Source organism: Perissodus microlepis, chromosome 23 (assembly GCF_051167445.1).
Source record: "Perissodus microlepis isolate ML-2025 ecotype Zambia chromosome 23, ASM5116744v1, whole genome shotgun sequence".
Lineage (NCBI taxonomy): Eukaryota > Metazoa > Chordata > Actinopteri > Cichliformes > Cichlidae > Perissodus > Perissodus microlepis.
The window spans coordinates 28,486,855-28,506,690 of NC_140482.1; the positions used below are offsets into that span (position 1 = coordinate 28,486,855).

Consider the following 19,836-nt stretch of genomic DNA (forward strand, 5'->3'; position numbering starts at 1 on the left):
ATTTGCAAAAACAGAACCAAAACGTAACCAAATCGCCAGCATTTGTTAAGGAAACGCGGGAAGGTTAGCAAACTGGTGCGCATCCTCTTTCTGTAATTGGCCAAAACGCCTCCAGAAGTGATCATAAACCAATATGAGTCTGACTTCGCTGCAGCAAGCGGTGCAGCTCAGTCCGCTGTCTCTCGGCGCCTAAACGCACATCCACGGTGCTGCCGACACCAATAATGATGATTTATATGTGGAAATTTTCCAGGGTCACTCCAACAGGCGTTGCCTGATACGAATGTGAAGTGCACACCGAATTTATTGCTTCAGCAGCTGCTGTGAGATGTTCGGCATTTGCCATGGCAAGAGGTCTGTTTCCATGGGGGTTCTTCAGAAAGCCTCTGTACATCCAGGTAAGGAAATCCATCTTCACTGTGGTGCGAAGTCCATTTAAAAATCTGTCGATGTATGTTTGCATGCGCTCGGATGTTACAGGGAGCCTAAATGAGTGACGCTGCGCTTGATTACTGTTAAACATATATATATATATTTTTTATTTAACCTTCAGATATCTCACATGGATTTGGAGGTAATTTACAGAATACTGTGTAGGCTTCTTACAATGAGTCATAAAGTCACTTGATGCTCGACGACTCGACAGGACTCAACCATCCTCCTGATCTCCGTTACTGTAGCAACCACTTCCATGATGCATTTAGCTGGTTGCCATCCATTCAAAGGAGGCTTTTTTATGCTGCAAAAGTTTAAGATCTCCTTTGATTATGTAAGTCATTCAGATATCTCACATAGATCTAGTGTGATATATCTAGAAGAGTCGCCAGATATTAATGGCTGTTTTACCTTCACTCAGCTGGATTAAGCACTGCAAACGTTTCATGCTTTGATGTAAGTTAATATAAAGTTCTAGATTTATGTTTGATATGATTATGCTCCTCATTTGAGAATCTTTGAAAGAATATTGTGTAATCATTTTCTGTGAGTGAAATTAGGTGAAGTCCACAGAGGAATTGTTCATAAGTAAAATTAAACTGGGGAAGTCCCTCAAGGACAGGTGGAGGTCTCAGGAAACGAAATGCACAGACGAGTAGCAAGTCAACTTCAGCGTGTTTTCCACTTGGCTAAAGAGGGTTAAATGCTTCACTTCTCTGTCAAACTACTGTTATTGCATTTTGTTTCGTTTGCTTTACCTAATTTAACAAATTTCCTTATCTAATCTGCACCATTTTCTTCACTCTTTTATCTCGGCAGCTGCTCCTGTTTGCTTCCTGTCCGTACTCATGTATGTTAGAAACAAAACCGTCAAATGCAGTGAAAAAAAGAAGAGACAGTCAGTCTCAAGGCGCAGCCACCAGTATCGCTCAGTTTTCTAGGCCACCCTAGCCTTCCAGTGATGACTTAAGAAGTGTCATTCAGTCATCCTTCGAGAGAAGCTATTTCCACTGAAATAGTGAAATACTTTATTTTATTGTTAGGGGGGGGAGGGCGCATATAAATAGTATTTTTTTGCAACAGCACTAAACACTGCACTACTAAGCCTGTAATAATAACAGTATTATTTCAAATTTCATGAGTAGTTCAACTGTATATATATTATAACTGAAATCAGAAAGAATCGATGTTGTCTCCAAATGGAGCTGCACATGAAGTATTTCATCACAGGTAAAGATTCAAAAGATGTAAAATTTCAACCAAGAAATAAGAAAGAAAGGTCGAACATATGCACCAATCCGGCTTAATATTATGACCACCGGCCTAATATTGTGTTGGGCCCCCTTTTGCTGCCAAAACAGCCCTGACCTATCAAGACATGGACGCCACTAATCCCCTGAAGGTGAGCTGTAGTATCGGGCACCAAGATGTTAGCAACAGATCCTTTAAGTGGCGATGTGGGGCCTCCATGGATTGGACTTGTTTGTCCAGCACATCCAACAGATGCGTGATTGGAGGCTTCCTAGCAGAACATTGCCCAAACTGGTGTACTGCCTCTTCTGGCTTGCCTTATTCCCATAGTACACCCTGGTCCCAGGTATTTCCCAGGCAAACGAGCCACATGCACTCAGCCATCCACATGATTTAAAAGAAATGTGTCATCACCTTCTTCCACTGCTCTGTGGTCCACCTTTGATGCTCACGTGCCCACTGGTGTCTGTGGCTGACTGGTCTGTGGCTATGCAGCCCCATGCACAACAAAGTGTGATGGACTGTGAATTCTGACATCTTTCTATCAGAACCAGCATGAGCTTTTTCCTCAGTTTGAGCTACAGAAGCTCATCTGTTAGTTGGTTGTACTACAGCTCATTATGTATATTATTTAAATACTGCAAAGATATCAGTAAAAGAGAAAAGATGCTTAAGATTTGTTGTTTTAGAACAACGGGAAGTGAATGGCAGGGTTTGCAAGTTATTATTGCATGCATCGCTGCAAAGGAAATGGCCATGATGTCAAAGAGCTAGATGTCTAACTTCACAACAGAGAGAACAATAAAGTTCTCTCTGTTGTGATAAAGTTGGTGATAAAGTTCACATGTGTTAACGTTGCTGTATTACTCAGGAGGATATTACAGGGGCTGGGTTGTCTGCTGTCTGTACAGTGATGAGTCAGATCTTCATAATGTCTGTTCCAACAATGTGGCCTCCTTCTCACTTCAGAGACTTCGAAGAGAGAAGAAGCGGAGAAGCGTGGCCGGGCTGTTTCTGATGCATCTTTCTATCAGTCCTTTAGCTGCATCTCTCTTTATGTTGGCCTGCTTTTCTATTTGTCAGTGATATTAAGCAACCTCTCTGCAAATGAATCCTCCTGGCCTCTCCATCTTTTGTTTCTCTGTTCTCATGTCGTTCTCATCCCTGCACAGAAGCCCATTAAACAGCAACCTCTGAGGGATAGCTGTATAATCATACATAATGGATGAATGGTGTGCACGCTGCAAAAACCAAGTGTCAGAACAGTGATGTGGTGCTCGTGATCAGCTTAAATCTCCTCTCTGCTTCAACAGATCAACAGCAGGTGATCCTTTGTAATAGTACAGCACGTCCTCGATTTTTTTCAATGTTATTTCACGAAACCTTCAGGGCTAAATACAGAAGCCTTTTAACAGAGCCGTGGGTTGGTTTAGAGGAGAGTTCAACCAGATGAAGACAGACTGTTTCTTTCCACCCACCTCAGCATATGGCCACAGTTCCCAGTCAGTCTCTAATTAATAGCTGTCACAGCAGCCACAATCAATATGGGCTCATTAGCCATGTTTGTGTAACTCTCTCAACTCACAAAGGGTCAATACATGATGCAGCAGATAGAAAAGCATAGGCCAGACTTGAAACGAAAGCCACAAACTATCGATTAGAAAAAGGCCAACCATGCATTTGTTTTCCCCATAGAGCACCATTTCCATAATGTTTTTGCTGTTGATGTATTTCAACTACAACACAATAGATGGGAGGTACACACAGCACTTACTCGTGCGGTTACTGCTGTTAAATTTGCTGTGGATCTGCACGGTCAGATTTGTAAGTACATCAATCAATAGACAAAGCAACAACGATGATATTTAAATAGCAAGACTTCAATGGATTTCCTATTTTTTTGCAGGGTTCTTGCACGGTGATTGTGCATCATTTTTTTTAAACATTATCAGTAAGACACATTGAAAAAGTGTAGAATTTGGAATAAGATGTGTGAGGGCCAGCAGATCTCAGCGCCAGTCAGAATGAACGATTGTTTTAAAATGTCAAAAAAGGAATGAACCTGCGCTCCCAGTGATATCAGTGTTGCTGTTAAATGAGAATTCTGTGAAAGCAGAAGATTCATGCGTCAATATTGTCATGTTAATAATGGATCAAATGATTGTGCATTATAAAAGCAATCAGTTTTGATAATGAGTACACATCAAATTATCACCCAACTCAGTTGGTTCAGTATATACAGCTGTGAAAAACACAGTTTTAATGTCTTCCAGCTTGATAACTTTTCAAAAGGTGACAACTTTAATGTTCAGGTTTAGTCCCAATGCTTCCACCAGTGTTTTCCAGCCACAGCCTAAGAATTTCGCTCTTAGACTGCAGGCAGAGTTGTGTTTCTTCCAGTCTCAAAAGGTAGGATGGAAGGCTTCTTTCCTATGAACCAGCTCCCAGTTTAAATTCAGGAGACAGACAGTCACTACTTTTAAGATTAGACTTCAAACATTTCTTTTTGATAAAGCTTAATGTCAGGACTGAATCAGGTATCTTAATTTTCATTCCTCTTTTGTTTATATGTCACTACCAAATGTCATTAACTTTTGTCATTTCCAGTTTGTGATTTGTCCTTGTCTCTCTGTGCTCCTGTTTTTTCTCTACTCTTTCTCCTCACGCTTCAGCCAATCGCAGTAGATGATTGGCTGGTTCTACTGGAGGTCTCTTCCTGTTAAAAGGGGTTTTCTCCTTCCCACTGCTGCCAAGTGTGGCTCATAGGGTGTCACCTTATCATTAAGGTTCTTTCTCTAGTAATCAAGGGTCTTTACCTTATGGTATCAATGAAGCTGTTGTTGTAAATTGTCACTACATAAATAAAATGTAAGAGAAAATGGAGTTTTACTAATAGCATCATGAATCTTTAAGTGTCTGTCTGTCTATCTGTTCTTCCTCTGTTTCAACAATCTAAGCCGGTGTTTAATTCCAATTTAAACACTAAACCTAAGCCTTAAATCTCAAATAATCCTGTGGAGATGTGGAAAAAGTGACATGCAGCCCAAGGTGCTAACCTTTACAGAATGTCACTCTGATGGTGTAAAACTCAAATTGGGGCCGACAAAATGTTTTATCAGATTTTATTTATTCCTTCTCTATGGTTTATTGTTACAAATACTCAGCCATTCTATAATGCTGAGCGTTGTTTGGTTGAGAAAGCGACAGCCCACAATCTGCCCGTTTTGCACGGCTACGTTTTTAACAGTCACGATCATTCTCACACTCACACATCCACACTCAGTTGATGCAGCCTTACAGCTGTCCTCTTTTCAGAACAGTAACTTTATGAACAAAACGTTTAGGGGACGTTTTTAAACTGCAGCTGCAAAAACATGAACAAGCACTGCACCGGGGTTTGATTTTCTTTCCAAAATAGGTTTCATTGTTACATAAATTATCTGAATGTTTCTCTTCCTCCTCACTCTTTGCTGGGAGTGAATAACTGATAACTGACATGCTTCTGTGGTTTTAAATCTTACTTCCTTTACTGTGTTTCTGCATCATTGACCAACAGGACACAAACCTCTTTAAACACCATAGAGACAGAATAAATAGATACTGACTTTGTGTGTTGCTTTTTCAGTGCCCTTAGTGAAACATAAAGTAAAATAATGTACTCAAACTTCACAGTCCCAAACGGTAGAGAGCCACTGTTAACAATCAGCCAGTGAAATAGGTTCAGCATTTAATTTCTAGTGAGAGTTCAATTCAGTTCAATTCAGTTTTATTTGTATTGTGCCAAATTACAACAGCAGTCATCTCAAGGTGCTTTATAATGTAAGGTAGAGACCCTACAGTAATGCAGAGAAAACCCCGAGTGGGAACGAAAAACTCCCTTTTCACAGGAAGAAACCTCTGACACAACCAGGCTAAGGGAGGGGCAGCCATCTGCCACGACCGGTTGGGGGTGATGGGAGAGAGACAGGACCGAAAAAACATACTGTGGAACAGAGCCAGAGATTAATAATAACTAATAATTAAATGCAAAGAGGTGTGTAAACACACAGGGAGTGAAAAAGGTGAGTGAACAATAAACTAAGGCAGAACAACCTTAACTATAAGCTTTATCAAAAAGGAAGGTTTTAAGCCTGATGTTAAAAGCAGAGAGCGTGTCTGCAAATGCAAACTGGAAGCTGGTTCCACAGAAAAGGAGACTGAAAGCTGAAGGCTTCTTCTCCCTTTCTACTTTTAAATATCCCAACCACAAGTAAGTCAGCAGTCTGAGTGCCAAGTGCTCTATTGGGGTGATAAGGTATTATGGGGCCTTTAACTTTACAACAAAATAATGGTTCAATAGTGTGTTTATGGCATGATACACTGCCAACAAGCAGCTCAAAATTAATCTAATTCTGCTTTTAAATGTTTAGTTGTTGTCTGCTCCTTTCATCCTAATAACACCAGGACTGAGTACCGCGAGATCTGAGGTCACTGCGTGGCAAAAAATTAGATTAGATAGTGACATATGGAGGCTGTCTGAAAGCAAAATTTCTGCATTATCTATGGTGTTGAAAGCAGAAAATGGTTGACAAAGCCATTTGGAAAGAGATACGAATGACAAATACTGCGTAATCTACTATCCAATACTGGAAAAAATCAGATATTTGACTTTTATTACATTGTTAGATTGTCTTACAACTGCTATTAAACTATCATTGATGGGACAAAAGAAGAAGATGGATTGTAGAGTGCTACAGAGAGGAAGAAGATGAGGGGGACAGAGACAGAGTGACTTATGCCAATAAATAAATTGGATCTGAAAGGGGCAGAGGTGGGAAGCAGGGGGTGTCCATCACTGTCAAGCACTAAGTGCAAGAACCATTAATAGAGAAGGAAGTGGGACTGCTAAAAAGTCTGTTTTTGTTCACTAATGTTCTCCAGTTGGAAAAATGCCATATAGATCTAAGTGGAGTGTATATTTTATCAGGCAGGGAATTAGAAAGAAAATCAAAAGACACAGTAATGAGTCTGGAGTCACTCTAAATGTTTCACACAGCAGGCCGCGAACACCATTTACTGTTAATTACTGAGCACCTATTTAGAAGCAATTGCTTTAATGATGTACTCAGTGATACAACTCAGTTTAGAGCTTATTTGCATTCCTTTTACAGGCTTGTTCCCTTACTAATAGACCAAATGACCACTGAAAACATCAATTAAAAGGTCTCTTTATTCACTTACATCAGACCATTACAACTGTAAACACATTTTTTATACTCATTTTCCAAATTGATTGAGCTTTCCATAATTATTTTCTTCAAAAAGTGGAACAGTAATGTTAATGATGGTACTGAGGTGCACTCTACGGCTAGTAAGTGACCTGCTTGAGTCATTTATTCAGCCATAAATAAAAGCCATAGATAATACTGGATTAAAGCAGTGCTAAGTTTGAATTTAGCATTTTCTCAGCAGCTGTGTAGCAACAAATTCATTCATCTTTTAGCCCTTAAACTTGTGTTAATTACTATAATGACTGTGAGTCTGAATATTGTAAAAGGGAGACATCCATTAGTGGTACTGTGGTAGTACAGTTCTGTATTTGAATACTTCCTGATTTCTAGGTTTTTGGCATATTTGTAAATGTTTCATATACTTGGACAAATTTTATTTTGATTATTCTTAAAAAATTAATAATAACTTTCATTAACCACATTTTTTGGAAAGCTGAGTTAAATGTCACTAACCATACCCACACCTGTTGAATCAAAAAATACTTTAAATAGAACGTGTCTGGCAAAGTTAAAGGCTCTAAAACATCTGAAAAAGCAGCACACCATGCAACAATCAGCAGAGGTTTCAGGTGAAAACATTGTTGAGACCCTGCCTCACCCTGTCATGTGACTTATTGAGATCAACTGACACATGCGACAGATGTGAGTGGACGTCAAGAAGTTTGGGTCTCACTATGGTTGCACCCAAAACCTCTGCTGATAGTGACCGACGGCCTTTTTCGCACCTTGGCTCATGTGATGAGGCACATGATCAATAGTAGTCGACGACCCTCTTAGGGAACTTCAAATCAGGGACTAGCCACCATTTGGGCTTAAAACTGAAGGCGCTTCTCGGATGAGAGGTGAAACGTCTTAAAGAAACTTAAAGAAGTCTAGTCGCTTGTCCTTAGATGAAGTTAGATGCGTTCAAATACCTGGGATCTACCATCCAAAGCAATGCACAATGCACAAGAGAGGTGAATAAGAGAGTGCAGGCATGGTGGAATGGGTGGAGATGAGTGTCAAGGGTGACTTGTGACAGAAAGATAGTGCAAGAGTGAAAGGGAAAGTTTACAGAAAGGAAGCGGGACCTGCTATGATGTATGGTGTGGAGATGTTGGCACTGATAGGAGGTGGCAGAGTTGAAGATGCTACGATTTCATACACGATTAGAATTTAGTACATCAGAGAGACAGCTTAAGTTAAGCAGTTTGGAGAGGCAAGGGTAAAATGGTTTGTAAAAAGGAGGGACAGTGGCTGTTAAATATGGACTTGCTAGGTATGAGGGGGAAAAAAAGAGGAAGACCTCAGAGGAAGTTTGTGGATGTAGTGAAGCTGGACATGCAGAGTAGGATGATAGGGATCAGGTGAGATGGAGGCAGAGGCAGTAACATGCATGTGCTTGGACTGTAGGGGTCACTGTGGTGCCCCTAAAGGGAGAAGCCAAAATAAAGAAGTAGAAGAAGAGTAACATTACCACTGGTAGCAATTTTATTTATTAGCTAAAAACAAATAAACTCTTTTTTCTTCACTTTTTTTCTGAGGATCAAAGCACTAACACCATTAACTTGTTATTTAATATAATAATAATCATACAGCTTCAAATAACGAATGGCAGTACAACAAAACAAACCATCACTGTGTACAGGATGCAAGCAAGGAAACATTTTAACAGAAAAAAAGCTGAATCACTAAATTGACAAAAACATAATGGAATCAGAAGAAGCTTTCCAATAATAGTATGTCTTAGAAAGAGATTTTAAAGAGGCCGCTGACTCTGCTGCCCTCATTTCTTCAGGCAGCCTGTTACTCAGTTTTGGATCTCTGCCTCAATGCCATCACTAGTTTGCAGCTTTTCCTCTGGAACAAATAAAAGCCCTCTGCCTGAGAGTCTCAGGCTATATACAGATCATATGCAAGAAAGAGGTCAGACACACAAGATGGTGAGAGGGCACGATGAGCCTTAAATGTCAACAGTCATTTGCTCTGTCAGCTGTCATCGAGCAAAAGGGGTACATCCTGTCACCAGTCCACCACACACACTCTCCCATACATGCCTACAGGTAATTAAGCGTCACCAGTTAGTCTAACATGCATGCGTAGTAGGAAGCCAGAGCATTTAGAGCATTTAACATTTATTAAATAAGGTGGAATTCTAAGTGCTTTTTGTCAGCAAGTGGTGGAGAACAAAAACGGTGCTAAAACAAAGCAACACAGCAGAATAAATGAATATTCTCAATGAATGCTAATCTTTCTTCTTCTATGTCTGCTGGGTATATAAACTGGTAATCCCAAGGAGGACATAACGTGCAATGAAAGTGTTTGGTTTAGAGATTGTTCTGCTGCCCTCAAGTGGCAAAAAGTAAATTTAATTTTTGCCATTTTTTGTTTGGTTTTTTTGCACCCCGCCCCCAACACTGTTAGCATACTGTTGTACAGGCACACAACTAACCATTGAGAACAATGTGCAGTTCAGTCAAAGACATTGGAATCAACTCCTGAGCCACTTCTCCAAATGAATGATGTCAGTGTTCATTTGAAAATTGTGTATACTGGCCTTAAATTTGTTTTTTTTAGAAGATAAACCCATTAAAGTTAACCATGTCAGACACATTCATCCATTTTGTTACTCTCTTATCTAAATCAGAATTGCTGTGGGTTGGAGCCTGTCCCCGCTGTGTTAGGTTGAGAAGTGGGGTACTCCCTGGACAGGTCACAAGTCTATTGACGGGGTTGATTTAAGTTTTTAAAGAAGCAGAGTGTGTGGGAAAACAACTCAGCAAACCTCAGCCTTTGCAAAAGACAAAACTGTGTTAATTATCCTGAATGCTGATTTGGGGGAAAACACTGTTTCCCCAAAGTTTAACTTGTAGTTTTGTTTCTTTTTGTTACAAGGCCTCCAATTTTTTATGCATATTTGTGTTCCTGCACAATGCAATTGATGTCACTGTACCGTTGTTGCGGTTTTCAAGTTAGTGATTTCTGATCATAACAAGCGAGCTGGCTTTGACATATAAAATATGTGGAGCAATGCTTCAGTCAACATTAGCAGCAGGGTCCTGATTTTATCTATAAATGTGCATTAGCAAAAAATGAAGTAAGGTACAGTGTGTGCTCATCAAATGAAGGAAGAGCAATGAACTGGCCTCAAGTAACAAATATGACTCTTATTCTCTCATTAATCTCCATTATGATGTGTCAAATCTCCAGTTTCACAGATCTGACAGTTTAATGCACTGCAATATCAAGATATCTGTATGCAGTTACAGTACTGAAACATAATAGAGTGCAGATTGTTTTTTTGAAAGCCTGATATCACTCTGTGTATGAATTTAAAACAATGAACTCCCATAATACAGTTTTACAGTTGCAATTCACTCCAAAAGTAACGTAAATGTTTGAAATATGTTGCCAACAGGCGAGGTTCTCCTACCTGCACATGAAGTACCTGTTCTTCTCGTGGCTGGCAGTGTTCGTGGGGAGCTGGATAGTCTATGTGGAGTACTCATCCTACACAGAGATGTGTCGTGGGCACGAGTGCAAAAACTCAATAGTGAGCATTTCATACTCCCATTATGTACCCGCCCAATCCCATCAGGTCCTACAAAATGTTTACAGTTCTGTGCCAATTTTTTTTTTTTTTTTTTCAGTGTGACAAATACAAAAAAGGAGTCATTGATGGCTCAGCCTGCAGCAGCTTGTGTGAGAAACAGACTCTTTACCTGGGAAAGTGCCTCACTGCCAACCCCAACAGCCAGGTCAGCTTTTTTTTTTTTATAAATGCAAACATCACTCTCCAGTCTGCTTTTTATTAATTTGGCTGCATCTTTATTTTAGGTTTACTCGGGGAGCTGGGGAGACCTAGAGGGTGTTATTAAGTGCCAGATGGAGGAGGCTCCTCGTTATGATTTGGGAGGTGAGCCCAGGAAAGAGACTTCTGCAGCCTTCAACAAACCAACCAAGGGAACCTCAGTGGAAAAGTTCAGAGAGATGATCACTGACCACCTAAAGGTTAGAAAGCCAAACACTAAATACTGTCAGATCCAATTTCAAAGCTTCAGTTTGGATTTAAACCTCATTTAAACTACATTTCTTTACAGGCCAAAGTGGGGGATCAGGCAAACCTCGCTGAGCTGGCAACTCAAGTATTGTCCATTGCAGATGGCAATAAGGACAGCCATATCTCACTGCCAGAGGCTCGCTCCACATGGGCTTTGTTGCAGCTCAATGAATTCCTATTGGCTTTAGTCCTGCATGACAGAGAGCACACACCCAAGCTATTGGGCTTCTGTGGAGATCTATATGTCATGGAGAAAGTACCACACTCTCCCTTGTATGGGATTAGTCTACCCTGGATTATCGAAATGTGGATCCCTGCCGGTCTGCGCCGCAGCATGGACCAGTGGTTCACTCCATCCTGGCCACACAAGGCCAAGATCTCCATTGGACTGCTGGAGCTGGTCGAGGATATTTTCCACGGCACTTTCGGAAGCTTCCTCATGTGCGACGTGAGCGCCACCACTTTCGGTTACAACGACCGCCACGACTTGAAGGTGATGGACGCGCGCCACATCGTGCCCGAAGCCATCTTCCAAGAAGTCATCAGGCAGCAGCGCTGCGACGTGGACGAGGACTGTCTGTACGGAGCCGACTGCTTAACTTCCTGTGACCTCACCAAGCATCGCTGCACAACAGAAGTCACCAGGCCAAACTTAGCCAAAGCCTGCGACGCACTCAAGGACTACATTCTGAGGGGAGCGCCATCTGATATGAGCGAGGAGCTTGAGAAGCAGCTGTACGCTTGCATCGCATTGAAAGGTTCAGCAGAACAGATGGAAATTGAACATTCGCTCATTCTAAACAACCTCAAGACTTTGCTGTGGAAGAAAATCTCTCACACAAAAGATTCCTAATAAGCGAGAATTGCACAACAGCACAACGACTGACGCTTGCCCTTTAAGTTTATTAATAAAATGGACAATCATTTTCACTGTGGAAACTAATAATCCTGTGGTATTCAATGTTTAACAGATGTATTTTAAGTTGGCACTATAGGTGTCAGCAACGTCACCAATATTAAATCATGTACACAAACGGACTCCGTTAGGATTAACTGCAGTAAACTGAGTGCAATTTTTTTGAAACCAGGATGAAGGTGAATAATAAATTTGAAGTAAGGTCCTGCATGTTCTTTTGGGTAGCTTGTGTACTATATGCTGACTGAGTCTATGGGTGTAATGAACAGTTTTCCAAGGCTTCCAGTGGATATCCAGTTCAACACTATTTTTGGCAAATCCCTGTTTTGCTCTTTTTGACCTACTTAGAGAGATTAACTAAACTTTACGAAAACAAAAGATATTTTTAATATTAAAATAGTCTCAAGAGCTGCCCATTATAGCAAATGCCGTAGGAAAAAAAACTCACAAGAGGACCAATTCCTTTTCAATAGCTTTATTAGAACAAATTTCCTCATTCGGAACGGAGCAGACCAACGCCTTAATCTGCAGCCTCCTGTTCCTGAGCCCGGAGGAAGCTGGCCTTCTTCTGGGCGACACGGTCTTTCCTCTGGGCCAGAGAGAGCTTGGCACGGTTCCACCTTCGCAGAAACACACATAGACAATTAGAATTTAGTTTAAATTAATTGCGTCAGAGCCGCTGTGGCAAAACTAGTTCAAAAAGGCACTGGAGTCATGGTATTCCCCATGAATTAGCCTAGATCTCAAACTGACATTTCCCTCCCAATTTCAAATTTCAGTTCTGAGAAAGAGTAAAGTAAAGCCCAGGAATCACTTCTCACCTCTTCTTCTTGACTTCTTTGGGAGGCTTCTTTTCATGGACTGGGTTCTCGCGAATGGCAGCATGAGCCTTTTTGTACATTTCCTCAATCTGAAAAATGGATAACGACTCAATCTTATGTCCTAAAAAAAAATACCGATTTTGGATTTCACAATGTACACACACACACGCACAAAAATAGATTCGATTATTATCATTTGGCTGATTTTTCAGCCCTAAACTATTCTAAGAACCAAAATGTTCAAATAGTGGCAACTACATCAATGATGAAATGCTTCATTCGTGCACTGCATCGCTCATTCCCCACGCAGAAATCCTGCTCTCTCATTTTACCAGCTGAAGTAGCTCCGCTAAAATTGCTCAACACACAAAACTAAGCTGGCAAATGTGTTGTGCAAATGTTCTATGTTGAGACGTACAAAGGCACAAATTTGCTGTGATTGATCTAAGATTTGTAAGTCAACAGCTTAGCCTCAGGAAGTGACATGGGATCACTTTAGAACTGAATCTCAAACCATTATCACACATTTTGAAAACCATCAATACCCTGTAACTGGGATTAGAATGTTCTAGTTAATTACTTTGTGAATGGCAAAGGGCCATTGCTTAGTAAACCCCAAGCTTAACCTAGATTAACTACAGTTACAGTGCACAAGGTTCAATAAAACGAACAAAAATATACTCCAACACTAAAGAAAACTAGAGCCCCCCTGCCACCTGAAATTTGAATAAATCTACAAATCCACACAAAACTCAAATGTCACAATAAAAACACCAGCTCCCTGCCATTTCTGTACAATGCAGAACAGACTAAAGGTAATTTTATAATGCAGAAAGTGAACTTGCCGAATCAGGGGTGACTCCATTCTTGATGAAGCGAGAGAACTGTTTCTTGTAAGCGTCCTCATCCTCCTCCATCAGATAGCTCATGTACTCAGACACGTTGATGCCCATGATGTGCTTGCGGTGGACCTCAGCGTTGAACTCTTTGCTCTCTGTATCATACCCAGGGAAGCGCTTGGTGCTGCAGACCAAAAAAAAAAAAAAAAGAGAAAGCACTGTTGATATGCAGTGCAGATTCCACACACTTGGTCTTATCTGTGTCTATTTAAATTATTCTTCGAATACAAAAATGGTTCAGTTAAGCAAGTTGTCCGATTTTCACTTCGGTTTCCAATAAGTTCACTTAGCCAAGACCAAGGCTACGTCCACACTAATGCGTTTTCGTTTGAAACCGCATCGTTTTCTCTCCCTTTTGGCCTCCTGTCCACACTGAGACGGCGTTTTGGCTGATGGAAGACGTAGCGTTTTGAAAACGCTCTCGAAAAAGCATACATTTCGCAGTGGGGACGGCAAAAACGCAGACTTTCTAAAACGATGACGCATGTTAGTCATATGAAGCAGTCATGTGACCAATTAAACTAAGATAGCAGTTTAATGTTTTGTTTGCTCTCAATTTTGACAGCCCTATTAAAGATTAATATCAGTCTGCCCATGCTCCAGATGGCTTATCTTCAAATTCTTTAACTCTCACTCGCTTTTGCAACTTTGTACTTTTGTGTTACTCGCAGCAACAACTCCACCTCATTGTTAGTCCATTTAAAAAACTTGGTGCTTTTCCTCAACATTCTGCCGCGACGTTTCAAAGAGCCAGAAAGGAAATAAATGAGGCAGGTCAAATCTTCTTTCGTTTCACGCGTGCGCAGTACTGGAGCGTAAGCGCTTTCGGCCGTTTCAATGTGGACGCACAACTCTGAAAACGCTAGTGTGGACGCGGAGTGTTTTCAGACAAAAATGCCGTTTTCAAATCTATCCGGGCTAGTGTGCCTACCCTACTCCACTTTCCAGTGATCGGGCATTGTTTTTAAAGATTTGGACATTCTAGTTTTCTGTTCTCACTGGACCCAGCTCTCACTGAGAATGCGGTTTCAGTCTCTTTGGCTTTTTATGTTTCTACTGTTTGCAGAGGAGCATCTATTCTCTCCCTGCCACACGCAGCTAACACTTTCAGTAAATGAGGTCAAACAAACTGCCTCTAGGTGCATTGCTGCCATCTTCAGGGAGCATAGGTGCATTACAAGATATCAAGTGCAGACTAAGAAGTAAAAGAAATTATTTTAAGAATTAGTTGCATAAACCATTTTATTTCTAATTTTAAAAAAAATGCGCTTTTTAAAATAGTGGCCTCCCCAGAACAAACTAAATATACTTTCTGTCAAGCAAATAATAGCGGGTAAGATGAACTAGTGAAATAAATCTACTTAACATGCTTTTAAAAGAAAAAGGCATCGAGATCAAAATACAACCTGAAGTTATTTTTGCCTACAACGTTTGAACCCAACACATTTACTCATATTTGTGCAATGCAGTGTAAAGTATTCTAAATGTCATTAGACAGGTTGTATAAAAAGAATCAATGATCTCAAAACGCTATCTATATATATATTTTTTTTAAACTAATGGACAATTTTACATACAAAACCTACAATGTTCACAAGTGAAATATGCCGTGCCGTCCACAGTCAACCTTTACCGTTACTTTTGCAAGTCTGGACACACTGCTACTGCTAGGCTACCAGCAATCACCAGAAGCTCACGAATGCCTCCCCCCCCAACATCCATCGTCACTGATGAATAGCAGCGAAATTAAAGGACTCTGATATGAGATGATTCTTTCTGACCCACCCTGTATGGCTAGAGACTTAAAGACATGCCACTAATTGCTGCTCTCTTGTCTCACAGGCTTCACATATTGCAAAACTCTGTTTCAATTACAAAAATAAATAAAATGCCACACAGAACAGCTGCAGGATCAAGCATTATCCACCTGCAATTAGGCATACTGTTTGTGTAGCTTGCGAGTTCAGATACACTGATGGTAGCGAGTAATACAGTCAACCGAAAGCGGAGGATATCAGCTGCCTCGTTTTACACTTAATCTTCAGATCCATCAATTACTTCCACATGTCTGCGTTTGTAAGACGAGTAACAGCAGGATAACATTCAGTAGTTTAACGTTTGTAGCTTGTATATGAAAAAATAAATAAAAATCCTGATGCTTATTTTATTATTGCTTTCCTGCTTGGTCCGACTCAATAACTGTGCAGTGATTAACTCCGTAAAACGGCAGATCCTTAACTGTGCCAACAGAATAATAAACAGGCTAGCGGGAATCTGATCGTTTTATCTTTTACTTTTCATGCTGAGGAAAAGATAACTGTCCCACGTGTTCACCGCAGCACTTAAAGCGGCAATCCAAAGACCCGTTTCTGTTCTTCGTTTTTTGTTTAAGTAACACAAGTTTGGACGTTTCTGACAGCATTCGGACGACCGCTTTGTTGTTCTGTTTATAAGTCCATCTTCTACAAAGACTCATCCGACACGATGCACTGGCTGTCTCATTCATTCATTACATGTAATCATTCCCACTAATAGCCCTACTTATTCTCTGCCGAAGAGAGGTAAGTGACACATTCTCCCACTCAAAACACCTGTGGCTCTGACTGAGGTACTGTGATTGAAACCAACCACTTTTACCGAGCTGCTTCTGCAGAGTCTTGAAATAATTCAAAGCACTGTCACACGATAGGATTCAATTTACAAACAACTGCTTTTCTACCGCCACCCAAACCAACTGAGGTACTTCAGTAATCACTTTATGACACGGTAGTAACAGCCTTCAACTCAAAGACGCTTTATCAAAAAATTGGTGGAAAACTCAAAGACAACAAGCTCAACATAAAAGGTCTTTTTCTCAGCAGGCAACACTAATAACGGTAATGATAAATATTTTCTCTCAAGTTTCCTCAGTCAGCACACGCAATACCAAGACCGAAACTAACCGTTACATGTAAACCAACTTCTAATTGCTGAGACTTTGCCAAACGCTTTCCATGAAGGTCTGTAGTTCAAACTCAACACGAGTAGCACCAAGATGTTTGAACGTTTAATTTTCTGCATGCATCTATGGCATTTACAGGGCTTTTAGACTTTAACTAGACCTAATGATTTACTCCTTATGACATCCATACAAAATATTACAGGATGTAAGACCGTCCCTTAAGCAATTTCTCAAAAGTATAAATATTTCAAGAACTAAATTGCTGGAGCGTTTTTTGTGTCTGTAGAAGTTACCTGTGTGGAATGGACAGGCCTCCATCCACAGCCCCCTTCAGGGCACCGAACACCTTGTTGCCTGTGGTGGTTCTAGCAAGCCCAGCATCCAGGTAGCAGGAGAAAGCGCCTGGCTGACCATCAATGCTCTCCACGTTGAACTCGTCACCTGTCACCTCAACCTGGCCTTCGTACACCTTATCCAGGCCAAACTTGTTCAGGAGCTGTGCACAGAAAATGTCATTTAAGAGATTTAACGGCTGGCTATTTCTGGATCTGGATTCTGGTTTCCAAGACTTTATCTATACAAATTTGCCCCGATTTCAGCAAATCGTTAGGAGGCTGACATCTGCTTAAACATTCTCAAAGGACTATGAATATCATCGCTAAAATTTCAGGTCAATTTAAGTCTCTTGGAACAGGTTTAATACATACTCTGCGGGCCAGCAGCAGACCAGTGCAGTAGGCTGCGGCGTAGTTTGTCAAGCCCACAGTGACTCCATACTTTGGCAGCTCGTGTGAGTAGGCAGCACACACGATCATATCACCCTCAATCTTGGCATAGGCGATCTGCAACACAAGCGCAAGGAAATGAATTCACAGGAGGAGAAAAATCTTGAAGGTGTATTTATACTCTGGACTATAAAGCAGCTCAGAATGACGCTGCTGCACATCACAATGATTTAATGGCAACTAATTTTAAACTTTTTATAGATTTAGCAAGATTTGGTTATTAGAATATTGCAGCTAACAAAAGGGAAACTGACTTGGTAATAAAATAAACCTGATCTCTAGAGATGAAAGTAAGTGAATTTTGGGGTGTGTGCTTTTTTCTTTTCTTTTCTTGTGACGCTTAATTTTGATCTGCATGAGCAAGCCAGACTTACTGCTGTCATAGTTATACCGGCACCAACTTGAATTAGCTTGTCTGCAATGCTCTGTTCATCAAAAACTACTGTGCTGTACCTGAGAAGTACGCATATGCACAGCTTTTTACCCTTGAATTAAGATGGGCATGAAGGATATGAGCTGTTAAAATGATCTGCAAGCCAGTTACTACCCAGCAAACATGGCTGAAACAGTAGAACCATTTTCCCAATCAAATCTTCCTGCATTACGAAGGCAAAAATGGTACGATAGATGGCAGGATGTTAAGGTTCTTAACAGCAACCCAGCTGTTTCTGACAAATTAAGCAATTCTAAACATTAATGCAATGAAGAAACATCAGAAAAATGATGTGCCATTCTGTAAAAATGACTGACAAACACTTTAGTTATCAAATTATTAGGGCTGTCAACCTTAACGTGATTAACATTTTTAACGTATTTAACCCATCTGGAGGACAGAATGGACAAACTTTGGACAAACTGCCCGAAATGCGTTGACAGAAACATGTGATGATGGATTAATCCGCGTTAACACATAAACTTTGACAGCCCTACAAATTATTAAAGTCAACGTCACAAACATCTACTACCATTAACATGTTTTTAAAAACATACACATCACTTCTCTGCCCCTGACATCAGCATTATAAATGATTAACATAAGTGGTTTGGTGGATTTGTCAGCTGATTTGGGTAAAAAGTGGACCTCAGAGTGAGGTACAGAGGAACACCAACAGCATATACTCTGACCCTTTCTCAGCCAAATGTTGTAGTGTCTGCCAGATATTTTGACCTCCTGCAGTTATAATGGTGCAGGTGCAACAAATGCTTACCTGGCAGATGATGTCCCTGTTGGAGAAGCGGACAATCATCCGGTACTTGGGTGTGTTGTACTTATTCTTGTCCTGAACGACCAGGCGCTTGCGAGCAAAGAAGTCAGTCTTGCCCTCTGTCAGACACAGAAATCATTTGTTATTAACAGCACGACAGCCATAATAAGACAAACATGAGACGCGTGGGAGCATCACGGGTATGGGTTACCTCTCCTCCTCCTGAATTTGACCTGGTACCTCTTAAAGTAGGCCTTGTTCTTCACCACTTTAACAAAACCCTGAAAAAACGAAGTATCAACTTAACAGCAAGTTCAAAAACTAAGACAGATCTTAACTCCTCAGTGAGACACTTGGAGATTGGTTTATAATGCTGCTATGAGCTGGACTGTCACTGTCAGATAGAAGAACTACAGTCGGTTAACATCAGCTAGCCGACCCAATGAAAATCAACGGGAGGAGTTAGCATAACTGCTAAGTAGGGCAGTCGCTAAGCTACAGGACCAAACGTAGTTTTAAAAATATTAATTAAGAGGACGTGATCTTAAGGACCTACTGGTCACACATCAATGTAAACAATTAAACATTTTACAGACAACAGGAAGCGGCAACTTTGTAAAGGCAGCAGGTAGGCCACGTTTAAGCAGACCAGGGTAGGCATTGGCAAGACTGAATCTATCTTCATCTGAACACCAGCAATGTGTTTTCAAACGTCTGACACCACACAGCACAAGATGTACGCCTAATGTATACATATAGGCACATATGTGGACAGATTACAAACCATTTTGCAGTCTTTTTGTCTCCTTATGAAGGAGCCCGGAGCCAAAGACTGGGGCTTGACTCCGCTGCACTGGAAAAAGGAAGATCATCGTGCGCACGCTCAGTAAGTACCGCGTCACAGGATGAGCCATGCCGCTTTGGAACCTTGGATTCACAACACTGCCTCCTAGAGAGGTGGGGAAGCTATTTACCCGATTATCTGCTTGGGGTTTTGGTGTGTGTTTTGTTTTGTTTTGGTGTTTTAACATTCCCGTGTAAAATCATTTAGATTACATCACATTTCCAACCTCATCCCCTCAGAATCTCTATCTATCTATCTCTCTATCTCAGCCTGTTGTAGGCAGAAAACTTTGGTGACCTGTATCATGAAACATGCATTTGTCGAGACTTACCCACCGCTGAGATGTATGTCAAGTTTGCAGCTGCATTCCACTTAGCTCCTTCAGTTTCAGACTCTTTGTGCATAGCCACTGACACACCCTGTCATGGAT

The 19,836-nt window shown here is 40.8% G+C and overlaps 2 protein-coding genes across 2 annotated transcripts; one reads left to right on the forward strand and one right to left on the reverse strand.

Annotated features, from left to right (window-relative positions):
• The first annotated feature begins 135 nt into the window (after positions 1-135).
• dipk1ab (divergent protein kinase domain 1Ab) lies at positions 136-12,116 on the forward strand. Its single transcript, XM_084920950.1, has 5 exons — positions 136-398; positions 10,354-10,488; positions 10,586-10,693; positions 10,773-10,946; positions 11,036-12,116. The coding sequence occupies exons 1-5, from the start codon at positions 345-347 to the stop codon at positions 11,846-11,848; spliced, it is 1,284 nt and encodes a 427-aa protein (XP_084777076.1). The 5' UTR covers positions 136-344; the 3' UTR covers positions 11,849-12,116.
• A 254-nt stretch (positions 12,117-12,370) lies between these two features.
• On the reverse strand, positions 12,371-19,457 carry rpl5b (ribosomal protein L5b). The gene is made up of 8 exons (XM_084920951.1): positions 19,347-19,457; positions 18,774-18,843; positions 18,566-18,681; positions 17,280-17,414; positions 16,866-17,068; positions 13,578-13,755; positions 12,733-12,821; positions 12,371-12,531 (listed from the first exon to the last, which is right to left on the reverse strand). Exons 1-8 carry the CDS (start codon positions 19,347-19,349, stop codon positions 12,432-12,434), a joined length of 894 nt encoding a protein of 297 aa, XP_084777077.1. The 5' UTR covers positions 19,350-19,457; the 3' UTR covers positions 12,371-12,431.
• Positions 19,458-19,836: the final 379 nt, after the last annotated feature.